The 19,538-nt window shown below is 39.6% G+C and overlaps 1 protein-coding gene across 3 annotated transcripts; it reads left to right on the top strand.

Moving 5' to 3' along the window:
• The first annotated feature begins 623 nt into the window (after positions 1 to 623).
• Positions 624 to 19,300, top strand: LOC114143400 (homeobox-containing protein 1-like). 3 transcript variants are annotated; one of them, XM_028015386.1, is made up of 10 exons: positions 624 to 827; positions 6,643 to 7,128; positions 8,104 to 8,189; positions 8,285 to 8,395; positions 8,475 to 8,631; positions 9,881 to 9,963; positions 10,079 to 10,174; positions 11,917 to 12,005; positions 12,100 to 12,183; positions 12,859 to 19,300. In XM_028015386.1, exons 2-10 carry the CDS (start codon positions 6,644 to 6,646, stop codon positions 13,162 to 13,164), a joined length of 1,497 nt encoding a protein of 498 aa, XP_027871187.1. In that variant the 5' UTR covers positions 624 to 827; position 6,643; the 3' UTR covers positions 13,165 to 19,300. The 3 variants fall into 3 exon arrangements, with proteins under 3 accessions (XP_027871187.1, XP_027871186.1, XP_027871185.1); XM_028015385.1 differs by having other exon boundaries at positions 11,914 to 12,005; XM_028015384.1 differs by having other exon boundaries at positions 11,911 to 12,005.
• The last annotated feature ends 238 nt before the right edge of the window (positions 19,301 to 19,538 follow it).

Below are 19,538 nucleotides of genomic sequence, written 5' to 3'. Positions count from 1 at the left end.
AAGGAAGCGTATTGAGATCTTTTATATGGGCATGTTACCACAAAAAAAAAGCTGTATTCAGTTTTTGTATGTCTTACAATAAAGACATACAGTCTATATTGTCACAGTATAGACATACAACATATTGTGGAGTACAATATAGTGTTGCAATATAGTGTGACACACTATATTGCAATCATTGCTTCTGATATCACTGATGCAGTAGATTGTTATCTTTGAAGTGTGATGTATTGATGCTCGCTTCATGCTAATATATAAGTTGGATGGATTTGATGTAAGGGCAATGAAATAATTTATTCTTAACTTTCTGATGGTGGGACATTGAATAAAAAGATAATTAGAGAAGACGTTTAAATGGCAAAAAAATTAAATTTAATTTAATAGTAATATCTCAGTTATGTGTTTTCCAAATACTGTGCAGGTGTAGTTTTACTGAAGTTAGCTAAGTGATAACTCGGTGAAATATATTTACATACTTTACTTCCTGAAGGGAAAAAATTAGGAGATATCTATACTGAATATAAAAAAAAAACAAAAAACTTTTTTGTGGTACTGATCACCTTGTCCATAATAAACTACCCGCCGTATGGACTTCTGGTACAGTAAACCCTTTGAACTACCACTCCCGTCGGCCTTCGCGTCATAGTGTCAATATGGCGTCTGTCTGCCGGACAAAAGGCGAATCTGTCTGACGGCGGATTGAAACCCAATTAGAAGCAGGGGGGAGACATTTTGGGAAAACTGTGACAGTCCCCGAGTCTCTGCGCTCCGAGGCGGCAGATATATGCTCAAACTAACATCTGTGGAGGCTCTCGGACTGGAATAAGGTGAGTGTCTCAGCTCTAACAACTGCTGTCTTCAAACGCTCCAGCTGCGGCTGCTAGCCCCGATGCATTTCCCCCTTTTTTTTTTCTCTCTCTCCCAGTAAGGTGATAACTGCAAACTCCTTAAAAACCCCCAGAGCCGCGGGGTTTTCCTCGGCTGGTTAGTTTCACGCCTCCTATACGGTTTCAGCTGAAGAAAACGGGACATTTTGACTTATTATCGGTATACATACAGTTTGTCGGTAGCCTAACGCAAAGTCAACTTTTCCTAACCGTTGGTAAACGTTAATAACACCGTTCAGGCGCGTGTTTTATGCGTAATTAAACAAAAATATATGCGCGAGGACATTTTTTTTTTTTTTTTTTTTTGCGCAGACGTTTATGTTTAAGCAAGGCTTAAGGACTGTAACCCAGGGTACTTTTACGCAATTGGTCATGAAATTGATCGTAATAAACCCCGCACCTCCTAGAGACACCCACAGTGTAACCTCTGGCCACTTTAAGCAGCGGTTGGTGTTTTTCTTGATGCGGTTTCAGCCGCCAGTCCGGTCGTAAAGACGATCTTTGCTTCCATATGTGTGCAGCAGAACACGCTCCCCATGCCACGTCTGGGTAAGAAGCCTGGACGGCCAGTTCACTGGGTTCAGCCCCTGCTGTACAGTTATTGTTTAACAAGTTTATGCTCTTCTTTCGGTGGAGAGATCGAGTTCAGCGGGCATCGAGTTATTTTGGGAGAAAAGCACACAGGATCCAAATGTCCCACACAGTCTCCGGGAAACTCTGGAAGATGGTTTAAATGTTTTCCAGGGCTTATTAAAGGTGGTAAAATGTAGTATGGGATGGTGAATATTTGTGTTTCCAATCCCACTTGTTTAAAAGTTATATTTTTTCCGTCGTTCCGTGTAGCGGTGAGCGTTTATCTTTAAAAAAAAAAAAAAATCATCATGATGAGAATTTCGATTTATCGTTGTCTCGATAAATTTCAATTAACGATGTCTAATAAAAACCTCTCCTGAACTGACAGTATTATCAGAAATGTTATTCTTGCTATTTTATCGACTGTTTGTTTCAAAAGAGCATAAATAAATATCAGTACTTTAAAAAATGTGATTAAAAGTAGTCAATGTGCAATTTAAATCACACTTTAAGTTAGTGGCATCCTGAAGAAGCCTATTCAAATGGGAACATTTTTGTTGCGCTATTGCAGGCACAGCCATATAGGTGCCTAAAAAAAATGAATAGTTTTTTTTAATTATCATTTTTATTCTTACAATAGTATCACAAAATATTGTGATAAAATTCTAAGCCCATATTGCCCACCCCTAACCACCCATCATCTATTTATCGACCCACTTATGTTAAGAATGGACTATAAAGGAAAGCATGCTGGGAAATTGAGTCTGGAAAACTACTTAATTTTGAGAGGAAAAGTGTGTAGGAAGGCTGAGGTCAGAATGGTGTGGAAGGTTTGTGTGTGCAGGACTGAGAACTTAGAGTTATCAGAGCTACATAGTTATTTATTTTATTTTTATTTTAGTCTTGATTATTGTGTAATCCTCAGACAGAGGTCAACCTCATTAACTGGAATCACCACTAAAGCTTCGTCTCCCGATCATCTCGCTTGTCGTTTTGAAATGCAGAGTTTTGAGCCGCCGGGTCAAAATATTCTGGCAGCGCGTGCACTTTCATGTAATCCCCACACTGCTTTGGACACACTTTACAAGAAGCTACCAGCGTCTTGTCAGCTTTATAGGATTGACCCCGTCGTTCTCCGCACGCTTTGGCATCTGAGCCTCCCAGTCGGTTTCAGGCCGTCGTCTTGAGGAGTTTCTGAGGCTCGGACTCGTGCAGCCTGGAAACATCTGCACAAAGGAAGATGACGAAACATGTTCCTCACACTCTCTCTCAATGTCAGATCTACATCGTGCAAGTCACAAAGCCACACATGGTTTTTGAAAAATCAATCTCAGATGAGCTGTAAATACAGTAGAATAAACCAGAGAAAAAAGATTCTAATAAGAAAAATATAAGCTTTCCAGTGTTGCAGAAGCTTTCAAAAGTATTTGCACTCCTTTAGCTTGTCACAGGTCAACCACAATGTGTTTTATTTGAATCCTATGCCAGAGACAAACAGAAAGTATTGTGAAGAGTAAGAAAAGGAATACATGATTTTATTTTATTTTTTTTACATGTAAAAATCTGTAAAGTGTGGCATGCATTTGGATCTATTTAATTACCCAGAGTCTTCTGTAAAACCATCTTTTGCAGGTTAGGTTGACTATGAATTTTCATGTCTTGTCAGATTCCCAGTCGGATTTAAGATTGGACTTTGACATGGCCATTCTAACGCATGAATATGATTTGATCTAAACCACTCCATTGCAACTTTGTATGTTCAGACTCGCTATCCTAGTTAAAGTGTAACATTCTCCCTGCAGTCTGAACTCTTTTTCACCCCCAACACAGGATTCTCTTGTTTTTAGCTCTGTTAGTTCCTCTTCTCATCAACTCCGACTAGCATCCCCACAGCATGATGCTGCCACCACCTTGTTACACTGTGGCACTGTTTTGTGATAATGTTTACATGTTGCCTAAGATAATCAGTTTTTTTACTGTGTCATTTATATGTCTTGTGGCAAACTGTGAATTGGACTTATTTCAGGAATGGTTTCCTTCTTATGACTCTTCCATAACGGCCATATTGGTTTGTTTTGTAAAATGAAATAAAAGTAAAAAAAGTTTGAAAATAGCATATTTTCCATCCTCCTCACAGTTATGCACTACATTGTGTCAGTCTGGCACATAAGATCCCAATAAAATCTTTAAAAGTTTGTCCATTGTACTGCGACACAATGCGAAGAGGTTCTAAGGATTCTGTTTTTTTGCACGACGTTGCAGCTGCTATTTTTAGTGCATATCTGTTGAGCCGTATCACCTTTTAAATCAGACCTGGAAGTAATTTAATGCAGATTGACAACGTGCATATTCCCTCATAAATAATTTACCAACACAAGCCCATTTTGCTGTAATTCTGCAGCTCTCTGTTATTTGTTTCAGTCTGATTTGATATACCATGAGTCATCCTCTGCAGCAGGAAGAGAAACTATGTAGCTTGGCTGCCAGAGATGTAAAATTTTCTTGGCATTTTTCCTAAGACACACAAGCACACGCGCACACACACCCCCTCACACACACTCACACACCCTCTATCTCCATTTCTTTTTATATGCGTCAATCTGCCTGCTGACTTTAATTTTCTTCTGTTGCCTGTTTCTTGTCTCTCTCTTTGCTCCAGAAAGAAACGCATTAAGACGGATGCGTTATCTCTTATTTCTGTTTATCTTACTCTGCTCCCTCCCCCTCCCGCCCCACCTCTAGCACAGACCGGCTTTGTTGTTATTATCAGGGCAGCTTTTCTTTTTTTTCAGTTTAATTCAGTGACTGTATGCTTTAAGAGTCGAGGCGCAACAAAAATACAACCAATGATTAGAATGTACATTTTCCAGGCTGAAGCTGCATCGAACTCGGGGTTCATTTTCCTTTTGAAATCATGGAACACAACACAATAAGCACACGCAGAACTGGGGCCATTTGCATAACGTTATATGATTACTGGGGTTGAAAACGTCTCTGCTCAAATAAAAGCCTGATTGAATCTGGAGGAATGCACTTCATATCTGGATAGCAGCTGCAGAGCGCTGTTCAAGGGGCTGCTGTGTGTGCGTGTGTGTGCGTTTTAGTTTGTAACGCTGCAGTTAAGAAGCTGACATGTAAATTTAAAGCAGTCATTCTTTGGTTTGTTTTATTAGTCTTAACTCCTCAAGAGTTGAGATTGTTTTTTAATCGTTACATGCTGTATATTATGTTTCAGTCAGATTGAACAGAGGGAGTCTGTGGACATATGCTTTAAAGTTTTGCTAAAGATTGACTCTGACCATTGTAAGTCATGAAAAGATCTAAGCCATTCCACTACAGCTATGGCTATATGTTTTGGGTTGCTAGACGTAAACCCTTGGCTGAGTCTTGGGGGCTGGTTTTCAACCATTTAATAGATTTCTTTATAGTATTGTCCTGTGTTTTGTCCATCAATTTTTTTACATCAACTCTGACCATCTACTTTCTCCCAGCTTGACAGAAGTATCCCCACATCATAGTGCTTTCACCTCCAACTGTCAACTTGCTGTTTTTGTCTAACCTCCTAAGTTAGCAGGTTAACCAATTTTAGCATTTTCACTAAAAAATAGCATATTAGTTGAAGTCAGCATGAGACATAGTGTTGCCTACTTTTAGCTAATAGGGTATACTGTTAGACTGTTACTTAATACCGTTGATATGAGCATAAGGCCTACATTTAGGAAAGTAGGTTGTTTGTTCTCTATAGCAAATTGCTAATACTATCATATTGTGATTTTTCATTTCAAAATAAAAGCTTTACTTTTTCGTGGACCATTGATTGTAACCCCAGGTTCAAGATTTTTGACAGGATTTGAAGCTCAAATACTGATATTAACATACAAACAAGTCTGGAAGGCTGATATGACAACAGATCTTTAATGCATTTTGGTGCTAAATCATTCAGTGATTTATAAACTAACTACAGTAGTTTAAAATCCGTCCTCTGAGCTACAGTGAGCAGTGGAAGACTTCAGACCTGGGGCGATGTGCTCCATTTTCCTGGTTTTAGTCAGAACGCCAGCAGCCACGTTCTGGATCAGCTGCAGCTGTCTAATTTTTTTTTTTTAGGCAGATCTGTGAAGACACTGTTGCAGTAATCAATGCCACTAAAGATAAACACATGGATGATTTTCTTTAGATCTCACTGAGACATTAGTCCTTTATTCCTGGAAATGTTCTTTATGTGTCTCTGAAAGTTCAGGTCTGAGTCCATCACTACTCCCAGTTTTCGGGCCAAAATTTCTTCCAGGAATTTTTCTGGTTACTTTTTATTGTTAAATTGAAATAAAACCGACACAAGTCAGTTTCTGCAAAACATATAGTATAACAAGCCCTCCAGTAAAATGCTGACTTGGTCATCTCAAATCACAAAAGCAGTAATATCATCAGCCAGTTGGTGGATTGTCTGACCGCCACTCTAAACAATGAGTAGAGGTCATCAGACATTAAGGATTCACTATATGCTGCAATTTCCTGACTCTTCAAATATAGAAGCCAACAAACAAGAAATAATACATTCCAAACAGTCTTTTGAGATACTAATATTTCATATATCTTAGTGATATATCACAAGCCCTACTTGTAACACAATGCTCTGCTACTGATGGCCTTATCCACTGTCTGTGGTACCTTCTAGAGAGGAGCCTCCTTTATGTACCCAACACTTGTATATAGCACAATAAGTTTTTTTTATTGTTTCATGGAACATTGAAAGTCTTTATTGACTAGGGATGTGCCAATATGAAAATTTGGGCCAGTATCGAGATCCAGTATTAATACTGATTTTATGACCCATAACCGATATTTACCTATATCGTATATATTTCCACACCGTTTTGACACGTTTGGGAAAAAAACAACTCAAAGTAACAGACGGCAACAAGATGGAAATAAATACAGGTCGTTAATATCGGCAGTTTGTTGTGGGCTGATACTGATCTGTTAAAATTACTCATATAGGCAGATACTGATGTTACTGCCGATATATCGTGCATCCCTAATTGTGACCTTATAACATATGACAGGTTGTTTAAAAAATATCTGAATCGGCAGGTCAGGTTTTTTAAACGTTGGTGATTGCACAGAATATTGCAATTGCTGCGCGCTCCAACTTTGAACTCTTTCTTATCTTGATGTTTTCCAGGATGTTCCAGCAGAGTGAGGAGCCTCGCTTCACCATCGAACAGATCGATCTCCTCCAGAGGCTCCGACGGACCGGCATTACTCAGGTGGAGGTCCTCCACGCCCTGGACACGCTCGATCACCTGGACCAACAGAATGACCACAAGCAGGCCCGCAAAGCTTCCTACCTGCCGCCCTCGTCTTCCTTGTCTTCCTCCAACTCCGTCTCTGCCTCTTCGTCCACCACTTGCGCCTCCACTCAGACGGTTTTTCCGGACAATCGACTCTCCCTGTCACCTGGCAACAACTTGGACACCGCCTCCCCGCCTCTGCCGGTCCCGACAGCCTCGCCGGTTGTTGTCCAGAATGGACTTGGCGCCGTCGCCAACGGGAAGCTTTCTCCGCCGCGGTTTCCTCTGGTCGGAGGCAGCGTGACTGCACCGGGCTTTGGGTTTGAGGCCAGTGAGGAAGACTTGGATCTGGATGATAAAGTGGAGTTCTTGATGAGGTAAGATGTGACCAGACTTAGAAGAAGATGAACCAATATCAAAAAAGAGCCAGATCAAAAGAAAACCAAACGTAGTCGTTTACATAGTATTATTCTAAGAAGGACCAAATGCAAAAGTCTTTGATAAAAATAAAGTTTTTAAATGCAGTCTGAAAGAGATGAACACTTTTAAAGTACATTAGGGCTGGGTGATAAATTAATTTTATTGATTTTAATTGAATTTTTGATTGTTGAAGATTTCATTTTTTAGAAAATCTGGATTTTTTTTCCATTAATGCACTCCTTGAGTTTCCATAATTCAGAGTCATGTCAGCACGCCCAGGGCGGCTATCTTGTTTGTCAGATTCTATCTATTTGTTGGACTTTGAATTCAGGTCAACTTTTAAGACAATTTTACTTGTATAATGGTGTCCTTAATCTGCTAATATCATATAATACATTTTTTATAAGTAATCAAAAATATCCAGAGCCTAACCCTGATAGGATCGTAGCATCGCTTTCTGATACTTACAGAAAGCAACGATTGAAATGAAAGCCACTTTTTGAATTTTTTATTTTTTTTTTAGTAAAGAAAGCGAGAAAAAAATAAATTAAAATCAGATCCGGTTAAAAAAAAATTTAGATGTTATTTTTAAGCAGTATCGCCCAGCCCTGGTAGATAAAGCTGCATTCAGTCAGAGGATCATATCAGTCTGAATCACAAACACACACACATGTACACACACACACACACACGTACTCTGATGCGTCTCATCTGCAGTCGGGCCGCAGCATCTCGGTAGTATTGATTTGAAAATGTGTGAAGATGAATTCAAACTAGAGGCAGAGCAAACAACATTATCTTCAGACATCCTCACACCTACACACGTTTTTAGACACTGTTTCTGCTACCTGCATGCTATAAGTGTGAACTAATGTTCTCCTCTGATGTTGTAGATTTAGATAGGTTTTGTACTTTGTGGCTGTGTATTGTAGGAGGGACAGCAGTGTGATCAAAGAGGAGATCAAGTCCTTCCTGGCGAACAGACGGATCTCCCAGGCCGTGGTTGCTCAGGTAACAGGTGAGTGTTGGTCCGACGAAACACTAGAGTAAAACAAAAAACAAAAAAAGTGCTTGACAAGCCCTACCGAGTGACACGTAGTCGTCATCCTCCAGGGATCAGTCAGAGTCGGATCTCCCACTGGCTCCTCCAGCAGGGGTCGGACCTCAGCGAGCAGAAGAAACGGGCCTTCTTTCGCTGGTACCAGCTGGAGAAGACGAACCCCGGTAACCATTTGTGAACAAGAACCTTCTTAATGTGGGTTCGGGTTAAACTTCTGCAAGCTAACAATCTGCGTAACAACAGGCGCCACTCTGGCCATGCGGGCGGCCCCGCTGGCTCTGGAGGATATGATGGACTGGCACCAGACCCCCCCACCGTTCGCCTCGGCCCCTGGGGGCTTCCGGCTGAGACGGGGCAGCAGATTCACCTGGAGGAAGGAGTGTCTGGCTGTCATGGAGAGGTGAGCAACAAAATCAAGATTTTACAGTAGCTTGTGCTTCCTGTTGGAAACTTTGAGTGTTCATATAAACGTACAGCCATATTCAATAAATTAGAATATGGGACCCAGTGAAGCACATTTAAACCTGTCAAGTTCAGCAGGTATTAAACTTAATTTTCATTAAGGCTACAGTTCTGTATTAAAACTGTTTTTGGTAATATTCTAATTTTAAAGTCATGTCTTTATTAACTCTAAACAAAAAATAATCATAATTAACAGAAATAAATCAAGCTCCGTCTGTGTGTAATTACTCTATGTAATGTGTTTCACTGAGTGATAAAGTTCCTGCAATAAATTAACTTTTCAATAATATTCTAATTTATCGAATGGATCTATAGACGTGTGTGAAGTAACTCACACAAGATCAACAAGACTGCTAGCCACTGATGACCACCATTGGTTTTAGCTGTCGAGTTGTCAGCATAATGCGCTTAATCTTAAATGTACGGCTGATGTAAAAGAAAAAAGGATGCAGGGCATTGCTACTAATTATCAACATATCAACAACTAGATAACAGGGACCAAGGGTATCACATGTCACAGGTCAGTGAAAAGTTTTAATAAAAAGAAAAATGGCTTGGGTGAGAGAGGTAAGTCAACTATGCTAGCCTGACTATGACAACCTTAACATGTAGATGTGCTGTGGAACTCGGTTTGTTTTGGTTCATAAAAAAAAAGGCGATCCACACATCTTCAGTAGAGCAGGTGTTTAAATGAGCTAATCAACCACCGCGGTGTTCATATGATCTCTTCTTAATAATCACAAAATGAACATCGAGCCTATAATGTTGCACTGAATGTTCTTTGTGTGGGAAACGTTTGCATGTTTTTTGGTGTTGAAACCTGTGGAGGTGTTGTCAGTCAGTCGCTATGACAACAGGTTTATGTGTAGCATAGCCAATGCAGAGAGCATGATAAACAAAGAATAGGAGTGGTTTTGAGTGATTCAAGGGTTTTCTGCGTTTCTTTCTGCTTTGCTGAGGCACACCGCACTGAATTAATAATACTTACATCTCCAGGTTTCATTTTAACAGCATTGATCTACTGCAGCAGCGCGGCTATGGATGGCCTGTTTCCAGCTATAAACTTTAACATGCAAACGTGTCTATATATTCAAGTCTGTGGCTGTGCTGTGACATGCGAGAACGTTCACTGATTGCAGGTACAGTAAAAGGACTTGCCTGTAATGAATGTGATTATGTATAAACAGCTACTTCAGTGATAACCAGTATCCCGACGAAGCAAAGAGGGAGGAGATTGCCACTGCCTGCAATGCTGTCATTCAAAAACCAGGTATTATGTTCGCCAACTTTTATTTACCACAAACTGTTCGACTGCATCATACTTTGTATTGTAATCATGGAGACAATGAAGCAGGTAGTCCAGAGGTCACGTGTGTGTGTGGCAGGAAAGAAGCTGTCTGATTTGGAGAGAGTTACGTCTCTCAAGGTCTACAACTGGTTCGCCAACCGCCGTAAAGACATCAAGAGGCGTGCCAACATAGGTAATGTTTACTTCTGTGTTTGTATTAGATGCTCATGCATTTATACTGGAGTACACTACATTTTAGATGTTATCTAGTTGTCCAACTGTTGAGATTTTACTATTTTTATTTAAATATTTTTATAACAATACTAATAATTTTATTTAAATTTGAATTTATTTAGTTATTTTAGAGACAGTGCATGTTATTGACATTTACCAGAGTAAGCCAGAAGGCTATTTTTCACCGAAGGTCCTCAAACATCTGGTAAAAGTCACCCTAAAGAAATAAAAGTAAAACTACATAGTTACATAAACAAAATAACAACTACAATGCACTTAGTAAAAATACTAAAAACTAGAATGCACATAGAAAACACATAGACAAACTACGAGGCAAGATGACAGCAGAGGGGAGCAAGAGCAGGTCTAAATGTAAGCTAATCAAAATTATACAATATTATATTATTTTATATTATTGTTATATCATATAATATATCATTTTTTAACTTTGACAATAAACTTTGACAAATGACAATGAAATGTGTGAAATCGTATGTTTAATAATCCCTTCATCCATTTTAAAATAGCAATCTGTGAACAAATGTATACATCAGTTCAAAAATACCATTTGATTAAATATTGACATAACCCATCATCTAAGTATATTCAAAATGTCACTGTGGATGGTGATGCTGTGGGCAGGAAGGATTTCTGGTAGCAGTCAGTCTTGCAACAAATCTGAAGAAGCCTCTGACTGAAGACTGTATGGCAGCCTGATGACCATCATGATATGCCAACAGCTCAATTTCAGGGCAGCAGAGACAATATTCCACAGTATCATGTTCTGGATGACAACATCAGTTATGTAGCTCTGCTAACCTGCCTCATTTGCTTGTGCCGTTCCTCTTGATACCTCTGTCTGGCTGTTTGGTTAGAAAGCCGAGCATCTCTTTGGCCCTGCTCTGCATCCATGCAGCCTGCTTTCCAACTCCCCTGGGTTCTGGGGTCATAGTTCAGGTATTATTTAAGCTTTTTAGAAGCTAATCACCTTCTCCCAGTTGTAAAAAAAAACAACAATTATCCCCTTTGGTTTTCCAGCTGCACAGCATCCAAAACCAGAGGGGATAATTGTCCAAACGTGCAACGACTGCCACCAACACCAGCGCAATTCTAGAAAAACCTCAAGTATAAAAATCTTAACTCCACGTGTCATAAAGTCTTAAACCCCGTTCAAAAATGAACGGGGTTCATTTTTGTACTCCGTCTTAAATCAGGTTTAGATGTGATTTAGATCTGTGCTGAATATTTTGGGCATTACACTAATACACTGTGACCAAACGCCAAAGCAATTAGCCCCCTCAAACATTCCTCCTTCCCCACAGACCTGTGAAATAATTCTGCCCCCTTATAAAAATGTGAACGTAAGCAATTAAATCCAATAGTTGTTTAAAACATGCCATTAACATCTAAAGCTTGTTATATACTGAAGGGAGGTGTTGAAAGCTAGAAAAACACTCGAGTCACAAGCCAGAGCTGGAAATCCTCAATTTAGGTTGTATTTAACTTTATTCTACTATAAAGTTAGGAAAATGTCATCTTTTGTGTAACTTACATGCATGTGTAATATTTGAGAAGCTGACTGAACATTCTCGAAACCCTGGTTGGTCTTTTAGAGCCGGCCCTCCCCTCGCCTGCCGTTTACTCTTGCCGCTCGTTCAGCTTTGATATGCTATGATAAGGTTTGTGTTTTTGAAGAAGCAGCCATCTTAGAGAGCCATGGCATCGAGGTCGAAAGTCCAGGAGGCCAGTCCAACGGCGACGAGGTGGACGGCAACGACTTCCCTGACCAGGTGAGCTGGACCTGCACAGCGAGTTAACTTCACGCACAATCCACGGCTCCGCCATGTTTAATGCAGCGTGTAATTAACCTGTTGCGTGTTTCAGGGTTGCGACGTGTCCCTGTTTGACAAGAGAGCTTCGGCCAGGCAGTTTGGCTTTAGTCGAGCTGACCTGTCCTCTCCCACCCAGGTAACTGTTAGGGCTGAACGACTGGTCGTGATTAATTGTTGACTAATTTAGTAGTCGATTAATCGTTAACTGGAGTATAAAGACTCTTTAACAAAATCAAAGACGAGCAAATTGCTACAAGAATAACACACAGAGCAGTAACCACCAACAAAATTGTACAAAATGTATATGTTTTGCGTTCAAGATGAAAAGAGAAATCTTTGTAAATACGTTCCACCTAGAACTCGAGTGGCACAGTGTGAGCTTCGCCTGATTCCAATTCTGTAAAAAAAATATATAAAATTGAGCACCTTTTGTAATTATTAAATACATAAACAGAGCAACACTACACTGTATTGGTGTTAAGTTGAGCTTTTCACATGTTAATGTAACAAGTATTTTTGTAGCTGCAGATGCATCCTTAGCTACAAATGATCTAGTGTACACTGAAGGAATGTGTGTTATATTTTAGGCAATAAAATGTTTTTCTTATTTTAAAAAAAGAGCTGAATTGTTTTCTTATTTGCATCTTCTAACATTGTGAAGTAGCTAAGCGGAAAAAATCTGCAGAAAGTGCTTTTTAAAAAAATTTGTATACAATCAATTGCTTTAGTGAAAGAATCGTTAGTTACAGCCCTAGTAACCAAACAATCCCGACATCTGCTGACCGTCTTCCTAACGTTTCCCCTTCATCAGGTTCCGCCGCAGCTGCCCAGCTGGTTCTCCGCCCTGGCCAGGGGAGGCCAGCGGGGCGCCTCGCTGATCGGTCGCTCCCTCCTGTCGGGGGCGGGCTCTCAGGCAGAAGGATCCAGAATGACGGGCGCGTCCTGGTCCCCCCCGTCCCCGTCCCTCCAGGACGACACCGGCCTCCACGTCGTGCTCTCCGAACCGCAGGACCCGGCGACGTCGGAGAAGACGGCGGCCGGCCGCGGCAGCCCGGCCTCAGCCAATCAGGCGGACGCGGGGAATCAGATCAAGACAGAAAGCGTGGATGACGACTGACGGAGGGGGAAACCCCGTCACACGCTGGAGCCGTCAGAACAGGTGTCCATTATATGCAAGCAGATTTTATAGGAATGTTATAAGTGAACAAAAAGACCAAACGTTGTGTAAAACTCCAACCCTGAGATACCTCCCAACCCTACCTCCAACCACCAACCTACTCTTCTACACTCGTATAGCTGTTAATAGTGTAATATGATGATAACGACGAACCTTTATACTTTAGCCGTCTCTGGCCATCCGCGGGAGATTCAAACGTGCGTCTCAGATCAGATCCTGCAAAGAAAAGTCGGTTTCTCCGACGCTTCCAGGGAAAGGGCCCGAATGGTCCCAGGCGATTTCTTTGCTGGGTTGTTTTCGATTGGGGATCGGTTTAAATCTTCCCCGGATGGCCGTCCAGCGGGACACGAAGCCTCGCGTCCGCAGAGAAGACTGCATCACTCACAGCAGGGCTACGCTGTATTTGGCTTGGGAATCAAACGCTTTCAGGGGTCTTGCACTGTGATTTCAACTGAACAGCCTCAGTGTATACGAATATAAAAATGAGCTTCATGGTTTTCTTTTTTTTTTCCTTTTCTTATTTTTACTGAATCTTTTATTTTGATCGTCGTCGCATTTCACGCCAGATTTCTGGCAGATGAATCCTTGTAGGCACAGAACAAGCTTGAGGTCGCAGCAGTTTTTATGATAATGAAAAGTAATTATCTTCAGAGAGGCAGAAGCAGAATAATCCCCCCCCAACCCCGCAGAGTAAGCTTAGTATATAATAACTAAAATGGCTATAAAATATAGACACATTTAAGGAGTGTCTTGGTTGACATGCCTTTGCAATATATTCACAACCCTTGAAGCTTTTCCCGTTTAGTCAGATTACAACCACTATATTTAATGTTGTTTTATTGGGGTGTTAATGCACCTATTTACAAATTTGTGCCAATATTGATGTCTGATATATTAATAATGCTGCTATGGCCGATAAATGATATTAGCCAATATTTATATGTCAGGGTTTCTCCCAGAAAACTTGCTACGCTCGGGGCGCTAGGGCAGTCATCCTGCAGTCATCCCGGCATATTGTTAGGGTAAAACATGTTTATGGTTGACAGGAAATTTGAAAGTATAACTTTATAGTTATGCGTTATTGGAAGACTGAAAAATTAATACCTAAACACCAACTATAAAGTCTTTAAAAAAAGGCAATCATTAAAAAAAAACTCAAATAAATTAAGAATGCTCAGCCTGGTGGGGGCATAAGGAAAGCCTGGTGGCCCGCCAGGCTTATAATACACTGAGGGAAACCCTGTATTTCATGACGTCGCTCTGAGCCCGGAGCATGGAAATGGACTGAATAGGTCTACCCTTATGGATGAGGCACATCGTCACAGATATCCTGATTTTTTTTATTTATTTACCCCCTGCCCCAATATCAGAACAGGGTAGTGGCGGTGTCATGCTCTGGATGTTTTTTTTTATATATCCTCCAGAAACAGGAAAGTCGATCAGAGTTGCTCATAACACTACAATTTGTTGGTCCATCACATAAAATTCCCCATAAATACTCTGCCATTTGTGGCTGCAACCAACACAATGTAAAAGAAAAGAAAAAGATCTTGGGATGTGAATACATTTGCAAGGCAACGCATAAAATCTAACGCTAAATATAGTTTAAACATTTTTTCACTGACTTTCAAATATGAAAGCGGTTTTTCTTTTTTTTTTTTTTTTTTAAGAGTCTAACTTTCAGACTTTATTTTTTTTATTTTCTTCAGCTGACTTGAGAGACTTTATTTTTTTTAATGCACTGCTTCCACATGCCCGTCAGAAACTAAATAGGAATTTAAGCTGCATTAAAAACAGCTGCTCAGAGTATTTTAAGGCTATAAATTTAAGCGATATTTATGAACGTGGTATTCAGTAGATATAAAAAAATAAAGACTCAGTATTCACTTCTTAGATTTTATTGCGACTCAAAGAAAGCCAAAACTACAGACGTTTGTATATAATATAGCCATGTAAAGCGACTTTTGAAGTTCGGTCGGTTATTATTTATTCATTTTTGTGTCCGAGAATGATTGATCACTGTGAGATCTGCCTTCGACGTAGACGAGTCGGTTGGGATGGATTCAGCCCATTTTAGAAGCTACAAACAAAAAGTGAGCTGAAAACGTACACAAACCGTGTAAGTAGGTGTGTGCGCGTGCGCACACACACACACACACACATCCACCCATATGGTATACTTTATGTAACAATATATAAACATATAAGCATCTATCGAGAGGAACTATCAGCCTGAGTGAGTGTTGTCGGTGAAAGGTGCGTGGAACATTAGCCAAAGTATTGAGTTTTGTTATCGGTGTATTTTTGACATGTGCTATAGTTACGGATGGCTCTAAACAAAAGAGACGTGCTAATCAGAAAGGCGCATCAGATGTGTCAAATAATCATGTGAATTACATCATCTTCCTATTTTTGTTTTATCTTTCGTTTTTAATTATCTTTTTTTTTTTTTTTGGTATATCTGTGCTTCCTCTGGGTATGCCATGTGTTTTAAACACATACTGCCACAAATTAGTTGTGTTGATCTGTTTTTTTTGTTTGTTTTGTTTTAGTGACACTTTATTGAATACGATGGTGCTTAGAGTCCCAGCTGTTTGTAACTTTTAGCGATCACTTTGAGTGAACGATAGAGCAGCAGCAGTAGGAAGAGAAAAATAATGGTTGCTAACCTCCCTCAGTTTCTCTCTCTCTCAGTTTACTCCACTGATGAATGCTATCAAATTAACTACACTGAGAAGCGCTTCAGCTCTTAAAAACATATATTGAGAGAAAAAAAAAGTTTAATATAATACCTGAACGTACAGCCGTTGTGGAAGTCTGCCATATTTTTTAGCTTCTTGTCAAACATCTGGTCCATTCTTACTCAATATGCAGCTTACAAGCTAGTTTAAAACTCTGCATTTCTTTTAATGACCACCAGAGGGCAGATTTGGGTGAAGCGACGCCCCAAACAAAGCACTAACATTTTATTATGGCGCCATTGTAACAAATGATGAGGAGGGAGCTCATTATTAAAAAGTGCAACACTGTAAAGAACAAAAATACATAATAATACTGGTAACAGTATTAGAGGTCTAAAGCTGTCTGGCCTGGGAAGTTATGGTCACTGGTTGGTTGTTAAAAATCAAGTCGAGCTGTTTTAGCAAGTTATTTACTGTTCACAAAACTACATACAAAACCAGCAGAGAAAAACAACAGTGTTACTGGTTTAGAGTCACTGCTACATAACTAGATTCTCAAAGAGAGGTTTTTTTTTTTTTTTTTTTAATAAATGAGTCTTGTTGCCAATAAGAACGGAAATTTCAAGCTGCAGTTACAATAATAACGGTGCTCATTTTTGCCGTAACGACCCGGTTGCTACAGGTTACCGTTTTATGATTCTTTCCAAACACCCAAACACTGCTGTAGCTCACAGATGTATGCTCACTTAGGTTGTTTTTTTTTGTGACTGGCGCACTTTGTGGTGGTTGTTAAACAACTCGGTGCACTACCTAACGGAGCAAAGGAGTAGTGAAGAGAAAGCCCACCCAGCTGTGCGCCAATCGTTTGGCAGTCGGCTAAAAAAAGGCATGAAAAGGTCAGAATACTAAATGTGGGCTAGATTTCTACTTGGCTCCTATTTTTATTTTTAATGGGAGCTCCAAGTTGTTCCTGACCTTTCTAAAAAGTCCTACATCCTCTACCGCTGGGATGAAACACTTGGTTTGGGTTAAAGTGTGATACAGCCGGCCCGAATCATTATCGTCTTTGCACCAAGGGATTCCTAAGTGAAAGTAAAATGGATTTTACCAAGGGCAACTTGAGCAGGAAAACAGATGTAAAATGCTAGGTGGTTATGCAATGAATTATGCTTCACAACATCTTGATTCAGTTAGAAGTTATAAGAATATAGTCCTAGTTTGTAACTGAAGTGGCAACTTAGTTTACAGTTTCAAATAATGAGCTAAGAACTTTAACGATTTAATAATAAACTGGGGGGTAAGCCAGTTTGGGTTGGAAAAAAGTGGCAAATTTGACTGGAAATGCACCGATTATTCAGCCAGAGGTCGGAATCGGCTGATTCAATAGTAAAAAAAAAAAAAAAAAACTTTTTCCCCCCTAATCATCATTGAGATACGTCAAAAGTAAAAACTCCCACCATTAAACACAACCTGCTGCTTGTGCCTTGATGGACTTTTTGTATTTAGCTAAAAGTAGATAAATGCTAGAAGCTAACAATTTTAAGAAATAATGGATAGTTTTAGATTTACTTTACTTTGTCAAATCAAAATGGTGACCACTAACAAAGAACCATCAATCCTTAACCTTAAAGTTCAAACCGGAATCAGCAGGTAAAGTGCAAATCGCTTCATTTCAAGTTTTAGCAAGTCTTAATTTTTGTATTTCGATTATCAGATGTTTTAGTATGTTTTTGAGCAAACGGGCTTCTGTAATGGCCGTACATTCAAAGCAGTTCATCGTTTTTCAGTGATGTAAAGGCTGACGTCTTATTTTAGAGTTAAACTTTGACACGGATACCTCAGACACTCCATGTCAGCTAGAAGCTACTCCTCAAACGTTACTCTGCTGCTGCTGCTTCCACTTTTTTTTTTTTTTTTTTTTTTTTTTTTAGACTTTTAAAAGAAAAACCAGATCAGAGAACGGTCTCGCTGTCGGAAAACTGTGATGAAGTTCTTTTTTTTTTTTTTTTTTAAAAAACAAAACAAAAAGTAAAGAAATGTGATGCTGGGGGAAACTGCTTCTCTAAGTAGGTTGAATAAATATAAAACTGATCGTAAAGGGAAGTTCTGCTCCAGTAAATCAGTTGTTCAAATCCTTCCTAATTTGGGAGATTTTAACACGAATCTTCAGTGTTTTCGGTGATGGACTGTTTCCATTTTGGTGACAGCAGAGCTGTCCGTCTTTGCTTTAAGCGTTAGTGGCATTATCAGTTATGTAGCTCTCTGTCATCTTTTTTTATTATTATTATTATTATTTACACTAAAAACCTTTTCTTTTTGGTTTAAATCTGCCCAGCAGAAACCTTTGTGAAAGGAAGCCAGTCGTTAGTTTAGGAAAACAAAATCTGCTGTCATGAGATTATTTGAATCATTTCATCCGCTGCCTACGTGGCAGACTTACTGGGGTCTGGTGTTGCCATTTTGAAATTATTCAAACTAAAGGACATATACTGTATCTGTTGAAAACAGGAGAGGACTACATGGAAGGGATCTGAGCAAACTGGTTTTAGATTATGGGATCTTTCCTCATCGTGTTAAAAAAAAGAGTAGATTGTTCATTCAGAACACGTTGTGTTGCAGAAATAGACAAATTACTGATTTATTTGCCAGTATTTAAAATAAGCTAACCCCTCCTTTTCCTCCCCCATCGGCTTCCTGTTTTCAGCCTCAACCTGTTTTCATTCTGTCGATTTAGGTTCTGTGTCCTGATGACCGTTTTGTGCCAGAACGTGATGTAATCACTGAGTTGTTGTGAAAAGAAAACCCTCTTCCAGAGGTTTTTGCTCTTCCAGTTCTGTCTGATCTGTATTGATGTTTGTCGAGTCTTTTATTTTTTTCTTTTCTCCCTCATTTGTACAAATGCAGGTCAACATCTGCCTTCAATCATGTTTATTTCTGAACATTCTTCAGATGAAAACAGTTTTCTATGTGTACATCTTTCATGCGGTTGTCATTTACTGTGTGCTCTCCGGCCTTAAATCTTCTCATCCCATTAGCCAGGGACTGGAAACGCTACACTTCTTCTAGCAGTTTTAGAAAAAAAACGATGGTCCATCGGTCTGGCAATAAGCTCTTCAACACATCTCTGTAAAACAAAAATATAAAACCTCAACTGGATGGATGTTGGATCAGATTTTTTTTTATTATTTTTGTTTTTTTTAAATCCCCTTGTTCATTTCTATTTCAAGATTTAGTGCCTTTTTTGGACAAGTAGACTGTTGTGTAATTGCTATGTAGAAAATCTACATATGCCTTTTGTTACTTTTTCATCTGTTCAATAAACCTTGATTTGTTATTTTAAGGTGTGTTTTTATCGATATTCTATTTACAAGGGAATAAAAGCTGATCAAACTCGATGCTCCGTGTCGCTGCATTTCTTACTTGGTACGTAGAATAGCTGCAGCTAAAGTCAGCTGGACGGAGAGCAGCCGTGAAATAACATTAAGTCTTGAATTTGACCAGGGCATTTCAACACGTACACAAGATCTGAAACTATTCCGTTTTCGCTGTGGGCCTGGTGAGTCTTCATCTCGGCCTCAAACATTTTGTCACCACTTGTGTAACTGGCCCTGATGAAGAAACGCCTCCACAGCC

Source organism: Xiphophorus couchianus, chromosome 4 (genome assembly GCF_001444195.1).
Source record: "Xiphophorus couchianus chromosome 4, X_couchianus-1.0, whole genome shotgun sequence".
NCBI classification, from domain to species: Eukaryota; Metazoa; Chordata; class Actinopteri; order Cyprinodontiformes; family Poeciliidae; genus Xiphophorus; species Xiphophorus couchianus.
The sequence above is the reverse complement of the archived record's forward strand: the minus strand, read 5'-3'. Positions and strand labels throughout refer to the sequence as shown.